The sequence below is a fragment of the Sinocyclocheilus anshuiensis genome, unplaced genomic scaffold (assembly GCF_001515605.1).
Source record: "Sinocyclocheilus anshuiensis isolate Anshui unplaced genomic scaffold, SAMN03320099.WGS_v1.1 scaffold1950, whole genome shotgun sequence".
Lineage (NCBI taxonomy): Eukaryota > Metazoa > Chordata > Actinopteri > Cypriniformes > Cyprinidae > Sinocyclocheilus > Sinocyclocheilus anshuiensis.
In genome coordinates, this window is record NW_015544259.1 from 18,909 (window position 1) to 27,385 (window position 8,477).

General features: G+C 37.9%; 1 protein-coding gene across 1 annotated transcript in view; it reads left to right on the forward strand.

Moving 5' to 3' along the window:
• The first annotated feature begins 7,463 nt into the window (after window positions 1-7,463).
• The window catches only part of LOC107697992 (E3 ubiquitin-protein ligase MIB2-like), a 75,556-nt gene continuing 74,542 nt past the window's right edge, over window positions 7,464-8,477 (forward strand). Inside the window, exon 1 of the mRNA XM_016498898.1 lies at window positions 7,464-7,592. Coding sequence (XP_016354384.1) covers window positions 7,562-7,592 — 31 coding nt within the window. The 5' untranslated portion in view covers window positions 7,464-7,561. The remainder of the gene's footprint in view (window positions 7,593-8,477) is intronic.

The following is an 8,477-nucleotide window of genomic DNA, read 5'->3' on the forward strand; positions in this document are numbered from 1 at the left end:
TAAGAGTGTGCTCTAATAGGTCTTTTAATTTTGTTCTCGAGGCGCTGCGGTTACGCTTTCTGTTTGGAGCTCTTCATTAGATCTGACATTTCAGAGTCCTGTCAGGTCTGGCCAAAAGCTAGTGATGTGCTCAAAACCTTTCAGCTTGTACATCATTGAACAGTATTTAATAAATATATTCATTATATAACATAATGGGTATTTATATATTTTGTATTTCGTCTTCTTTTGTACTTTATCTAAAGTTGTAACTAACAATCATTTTGATAAATTAATCATATAAAAATACAAAAAATATATTTAATGTATGTAGTCTATTATAAAGAAATATAGTGTATATACATATTTGTTGTATTAAACAGAACTTGGACAATGATGGGCTTGAGACAAATGTCATTCAGATAGTACTTCTGCTAATAACAGTATAAACATGCTAAGGTCTGATGTGATGCTGGGTTGATGAATATTAATCACGCTCTCTGTGTTTGCTCAAACTGATTTGGTGAAATCAAATTGTTGACGTAATGGATGAGTACTAGCCAATGAGACTGCTGCTTGTGCTTTAGCTCCGCCCACTAATGCAGAAACCAGTGGAGGAAAAGTTTACTCACAGTGTAGAGGGTTGCATTTCCTGCAGCAGTTAACCCTGGGACCTCTGCTATTAGGTTAGGATGCGATTGGTTGATAGAAATGTGTCATTTACCGCTGTAATTTGAGGTGAATAGTGGAGGTTTTCCATGCCACAGACCCAATTAAAGGAATACTTCAACCTAAAATGAAAATATCCTCACCCTCAGTCCATCCAAGATTAGGATGAGTTTGTTTCTTCATCAGATTTGGAGAAATGTAGCATTGCATCAGTGTCTCAGCAATGGATGCTCTGCAGTGAATGGGTGCCGTCAGAATGAGAGTCCAAACAGCTGATAAAAACATCACAATAATCCACAGCACTCCAGTCCATCAGTTAACATCTGGAGAAGACCAAAGCTGAAACACATCCATCATTGTTCAAAGCACGGGGCCCGGTGCGACCGCACCAGTTGCACCCCCCCTAAGGACGGCCCTGCTTCCTCCAGTGAAAAAGTGGTCTGGTCTGAATCAGGAGAGAAATCTGCACAGATCACGCACCGTTTAAAGTCTATCGTTTAAAATTTAATTATCATCAAAACCGTATTTGATTATCGCGATTTTGAAAACTCGCGGTAAATCCTGTCCAGCCAGCATCAGTCTGATGCCGAAGCAGCATGCAATGAATGTTGTTGTTGTTGTTTTTTTTTTGCACGAGACGAAATGCGGAAGGCAGTGACAGCGCTCGGGAGATTTTTCAGCCATCTAAGAGGACCAAATCGGTGGTGTGGTCGTATTTTGGCTTTTACAAGAGTCCTGAAGGCAATTTAATCGAGGACGGTCACCCTGTCTGCCGATCTTGCAAGAAGAAAGTAGCTGCAAAAGGGGGAAACGCATCAAATTTGCTCAGTCATCTTCGTGACCACCACCCACTGTTATATAGCGAATGCAAGGTAACTTCTACCTCAATACCAAAACTAACTGGGCAAATAATTGGACAAAAAATATTGATTAGAGATTAAATATTTCGTTATCTCACTTGTAATTAACGCAAAGCTTCCGCGAAGAAAAGTTCTCAGTAAGTGGCTTTGAGCCAATACAATGTATTGTATATTCATTGTTAACTTATTACACAGATTTTTTTTTGTTTACCTATAATAATATATAAATACGGGGATATGAAATATTGAATTGAGATTAATGTTTTGAAATCTTACCTGTTTATAAATCCATTATGAACAGTGTACAAAACAATCGTCAGGACAATATGATCACTACAGCAAAATTATAGTAGTATAAACTAAACTTGCTTACACTACCGTCTTAAATCATATTTCTATCACTGACGAAAAATATGTTGTCTTACATTAAAATAGGCAAATTTAAATAGCCTAGTCTATTTATGTTTGTATGTGAACTCGAAGTCAACCCCAACTTTGCTTTAAAAAGCATCACAAGATCTCTTAACCGAAGATCACATGATCACAAACGGAAATCACATTGTATATACATATATATATTTTGTGTGTGTATATACTATATACTGTATATATATATATATATATATATATATATATATATGTGATTTATTATTATTATTAGGGCTTCATGTCAATGTTAATTTAATGTTTATGCTAAAAAAAGTGCATATAGCTGCTAATTGTATTTGTTGTTTGTTGATTTTCAAATATAAAACTTATTGAAATGTTTTCAGTGTGTGTATCAGTTCTTTTTGAACATTTTCATCTAATTTTAACAAAACCGTGATAGTATTGATGATCGTGATAACTTTGGTCACTATAATCGTGATATGAAATTTTCATACCGTTACATCCATAGAGACAACAGGAGATGCATTTTTTCACTGGAGGAAGCGTTATTATGGATTATGGACTCCTTTTTCACCACCTATCAATTCCTGTGCGTGCAACTTTTATGGAAAACCTCCACTTTTCACCTCATTTTGGGGTGAAGTATTCCTTTAATTGGGTCTGTGCATGGAAAACTTCCATTATTCATGAGGGGTGTGCGATATATATCATCTGCGATAATATCGTAATTGTTGTTTTAACGATGTGCGATTTGACATTGAGTGTTTTGCAAAAACCAAACAAAACACCTACGGGAGTGCACGCATGCATTACGTGAAGTCTAGACTAGAGCGCGTGCGCATTTAGAGAGTGTTCTTTCACTAAATGATTCAGTCTAATAAAATGCATTAAGAAAGATCACAAAATTCAAGATATGGGGACAGAAAATGCACATTTATATAATTTCATATAGTTAAAATCACACGAAGAGTGCCGTTTTTCTTCAAAAATAAGCATGATTACAAATGTGATATTGATTTTTGACAACAGTTAAATTAACAATAAGTTAATATTAAGAGACTTACGTTTTAGACCCCATATTTCCTGTTTTTGCTCTATTTCGCCAACCAAAAATAATTCCAAACACAGCCACAGCACTGTTTCGCGTCTCTGAGCAACATGACGGTGATTCGTTCCTGAATGAATCAACTGTTTAAATGATTCGGTTCAATCACAATGACTCACTTATTAACAGTGACTGGCTGCCACCTACTGGCGATTTTAATTTCACATTTAAAGTACCTTTTCATTTTTTAAATAATTTCAGATATCAGTATTCAATGTTTTATGTTTAAAATATCAAAACATTATGCATTTGTAACTGCAGGTTAAAGCACTCCATGTCCCTCTGAGCTAATTTAAATAGTGTGTAAATACATCTAAAATCCACTTCAGATGCAACTTCAGATGCAAAGATTAATTTTGTTGATACTGGTTTCATTTGTTTAACAAGTAATTGACTGATTAAATGTAACAATTTGACTCAAAAGATGCACACTTTTAAAAAAGAAAGTCTTTATTAAAGATAAAATTGCCCAGAAAAGGTACAAATCAATTTAAACTTATATGAAAAGATTAATTTCTAACACTGATGTGAACTGACCAGTACATAGAATATCAAAAACTGCAGCTGTCCATGGTAGTCAGATATCAGCACAATAACACACTCTGCAAAATATCGTCTAATTGTCGTTATCGAAAAAATCCCCAAAAATATTGAGAGAGCTTTTTTTTTTCCAATATCACACACCCCTACTATTCACCTCAAATTACAGCAGTAAATAACATATTTCTATCAACAAATCGTAAACCTAATAGCGGATCAGGGCTGTTAATAGGCTTGCCGCAATAGACGGTGTTGACGGTTATACCGGTGTTAAGCCGCAACACCGGTTACGTCACTTCCCCCCCGTCGTTTTGATTTTTTATAGTAATAAAAATCATTTAGTTCCTTAAAAGAACAGACACTATGTGACGAGAGGGGCGGGGCCGAGAGCCGTGGGAACGGAGCGAGGCCGGTGGAGTAAATGCTAATGCACGACACCTGCACCACTCACCGGTCTCGAGTCCCACGGAGGAGCTCCGGAAGGATAAAAGGAGGAGTGACGACCGTGTTGGACGAGAGAGGACCAGGCCTGGATTTTATTTTGTGTTTTGGTCCGTTATTTTGTGTTTATTTTATTATTAAAGTTTTGTTTGAACGTTCGCCGGTTCCCGCCTCCTCCTTCCGATCTACAAACGGTGTTACACACTACAATTAAAAGCTGAACGCGGCTGCTCAATCACAGATCAGATTTCATTTATCCAGTGAGGAGAGTGAGTCGAGCTGACTGACAAGGAGAGTGAGGTGAGACCTAGCTGTTAAAAATGTATTGGTCTTTGAATCATTCATTCAAGAGATTCATTCAAAAAGACTGATTCATCCAGTAATGAAACAAGTAAATCTTGAGTGAGTCATTGAATCATTCCATGCATAAATTCCATGAGTTTTGTTTAGTTGTCTAATATTTTTTCTTCAGAATTGTGAGAGAACTACAACCTCCATTTAAAAAAGAAAAATAAAATAAAAAAGTCTCAATTTATCCAGAATCATGCAGCTCTATTTTGCACACAAACAGCTCTTAATGGAGTCCAGTTTTTATTGTAGCCAGCTGATTTTTATTCATGGAATTCAGCAGCAATTAAATGTTTTGCAAAAAGAGGCACAAAATAAATATGTTTGATATCTTTTTTGAAACCACATTGGAATCTAAATTGGGAATCGATAAACGGAATCAGAATTGGAATTGATCAAATTCGAATGATACCTAACTCTACGTGTGTGTGTGTGTGTGTGTGTGTGTGTGTGTGTGTGAGCGAGTGATCAGCCAAACTCTCAGTAGCCTCTTGTCCCGTGTGGGATAATCTGTGCTGATCAGACACACGAAGGCCTAAACACTGGCCTCTTCCTGTAGCAGCACTGGTTTCTGGTAAGCGCTCGCTGTCGGCGATTCTGATTGGCTCAGCAGTATTGAAGACGACGCTCCTGTGATGCCCACTTTCTGTCTTTGTCTGCTTCGGCTTGTTTCTGGGAGTGAGCCGGCTCGTGCTGTAGGTTACACGGCCTGTGGGATGGGCTGCTTTGGATTGGTGCTGTCTATCATGTTGTGAGATCTACGCAGGGCTTCATGGCTTTTTGATTGTTCTGACACATGGAGCGTTGCAGCGCAAACCTATCAACAGGTAACGAAGACAACTGAACAGAGGCCTGCTGATGAGATTACAGGCATGCGGCATCTCAGTTTGGGGTGTTTGTGTTATAATTTCTAGGTTATATTACAAGATATAAACAAGTAAGTAAAGAAGTAAGATATATACTAATAAAAGGACATCTTTTCATTTACTGTATAATCTCATTGTCAGTGTTCTGTGACTGGAAAGAGGTAGAAATAAAACGATCAATAGGTGGCGGCAAAACACTGTTTTAATACACTGAGTGAGTCATTGAGTCATTCATTCAACCGATTCGTTCAAACAGCTGATTCATTCAGAAATGAAACACCGCTGTGTTTTAGAACAACAGTTCTGCTGTGGCTTTGATTTGAACTGTTTTCGTTAGCGAAGTTGAGCAAAAACAGTCAATATTGTGTCTAAAACGTAAGTCACTCAATTTAACTTCTTATTCATTACATAAAATCGTATATATATAACATATGTATAACTTTCTGTGTTGCTCATTTGTTTTGATTTCACTCACTCACTCAGGCTGCAGGAGCCTCTGGCACGACATAAATACATTATCAGTCCCCGTTTACACTGCATGAAATAAAATCTGAATAATTTTTGCGCAAAAATCTTTGGTGGCAAGTTTCAGTGCTTCCCTAATTATTTTTGTTATTGACGTTTTAATCAGTAAAATTATCTCTTACTTGCCCTACTAAATCCACTAAAGCGTTAATTTAACCACGGGTTACACGTATTACAAATTGCGAACTTTGTGTCTTCTTCACTCACAGTGAAGAACTTCCACGCCGACAGCGTTTACATGTGAATGTGAGCGTAAGTGTGACATCAAAACAGATCGGCTCAGAATCAGTCACCGGTCTGGGCTGATCATGCGGAAAATCGGCTAATTCCGGTCCCTGGCCGGTCGATCGGTGCATCTCTAAGTTAATTTGTCTAGAAAAGTTGTCCCACCAATAAAGACAAGACAAAAAAGACAAATTAACAGCTCAAATAATACATAGGCAGGGTTTTTCCTGCATAGAGAATTATAAGGCATCCGCCTCCGCCAAATTTTGTGCCACCTCTGGTTGTCGACAAAACTCAGACAGCAGTCACGTGCAAGCGTCACTGAACAGTGTCCATTAGGCTTTTTAGTCCAAAAGTGCACATATTTGGAGAAATACTGATATCTTTATATGTTTACTTGATATTTCTTTACACAGAATCATCATTTCTATTCATTTTCCACTGATTTACGCGATCTGATGAGTATTAGCTGCTTCCAGCGCTGCCTGCCTGCCTTTTCTCTTCCGTGATCGCTGTTATGACTAAGATGAAGCTCATTCGCTGCTCATGTGTCAATCATATTACCCGATCATAACCTGCTCTGTCTCTTCCGATGACGAGCTTCCATATCTCTTAAGCATTCAGTTCCGTACATAAACCCAGAGAAACGCTTCTACACACGAAACATGAAGCTAGTTAACACATGATTACGATAGTATATGGTTTGTATGTGATTTTCATGAGATTTGGGGTATTTTCATAACAATAAAGAATGTTTACATGAGAAATGCTAAGCTGGTGTAGCTATTAGCAAATAACTTATTTTAACAACATTATATGACCAAAATACATATTAGATCGCAATCGGAAGTTATTACAAACACTCAGTGGTGGTTTGAAGTGAGATTTGAGTAAAAGCGAAGTATTAATATTATTAATAGTCTTATGTAGCTTGATGCTAATGTTAGCTCTAATGCACCTGTTACCCTGCTGCGATTAAATTTCACGATGAATTCTATCAGAAAAAATCACGTAAAGTTGTACGAAAATGGTTTGTTTTCTAGAAAGACACTTTATAATAAGTGGATAAATGTATATTTGATCAAAGCAATGTGCATGGACCAGGAGACTATAAGGAGTGAATAAAGATTTTCAATTTCACGAAGTGCTTAACAGCCTACTGTTATGTTTATGTTCACCTATACTGCAAAAGGGCCCCTTTTAGCTGTTATGTTGTATTTAATTTAATGTTCAACAGGTTCAGCAGAGCTTCAGCGGTGTTGAATCTGGAGCCTTTGCCTCTTTATCTTATCCCAAATGCACCCCAGCCTATAGTTAACAGAAGTTGTCACTATTTTAGGAAATGCAACCATTTTTTAAGCCGTGTTATCTTCTAAAGCTGTATAGATGCAGAAGAGCGGCATTCCATCATAGCCCTGTGTCCGAACACATTTTCAACGACACCATTGTGGAGGTCCGTGCAGGGAAATGTGCCTGTCATGTTTGTTCTGCTCTCGAATCTGCTGCCAGCGAGCGTCTGAGTCTCTGAGTTCCCAATCAGAGCAAAGTTCACCCCAAAACAAACAGCTGTGGACGGCTGAGAGCGAGGTGAGCGTTGAAGCAGGACAGCGAGGATGATTCGAAGCGTTCTGAAACGAATGGCCTGTAAGTGATTTGTGTGTTTGTTCTGCTTTAACTCTTCGTAATCACATTCTGTTGCTCTAGGCGTTTTGAGTTAAAAAGACATGATGGAAATAACACTTTATTTGTTGGGCAAGGTTGATTGGGTATTATAGTTGATTGGGTAGTATATTCACAATCACAACACTGGCTATTTTGCAAACTCCGTTTATGTGGCTAGATATTAGGGGTGCTCCGATTGATTGGCTACCGATCATTATCGGCCGATAATCACGTTGGGATGATTGATCGGCGGTCTCTAAAAAGGCCCATCTTAAAAAAACGATCTCAAGCTGATGACGCTGCTGTGAGAGGTTATTATAATCAGGGTCGTCTTATATTCGGGCCAATACGGTAATTTGAAAACCTTGTGTGAGACGTAATTTCACAAACTTCGTGAGTGAATCACGCTCTCTCTTTCTCTCTCAAAATCGCGTCTGCACTATATGCGAGCTGCACAGTTGACGCAGGAATTGTTACTTGCACAGTCGAGGCAGTGTCACATCGTCACTAAAGTTTATAAATTGCATTACTTTGTAATTCTTGCCAGTGTTTAACCATTCAGCGCTCGCGCGCTTGTCTGTGGCAGTGCAGAGATCGTTTCCGCACCGAGTCTAAATTTAGATAAACAAGGCAATAATAGATGGCACTCGTGGCAGTAGGAAAACAAAGTTCTTCATGAACCGCAGGATTGCTTGTAATAAATATTTAAACGCAAAAGAAAAGGCAGTAGAGCTGACTTTCTGTCAATGGTAAGTTTGTGATAACGTAAGAAAAGTAGTTTAAATGTTTTGCCACTCGCTTGAGCAACTTAATATATAAATCTAGAAGTAAATGCAAAAGTAAAAAGCATTGAATAATGTGTTGCTT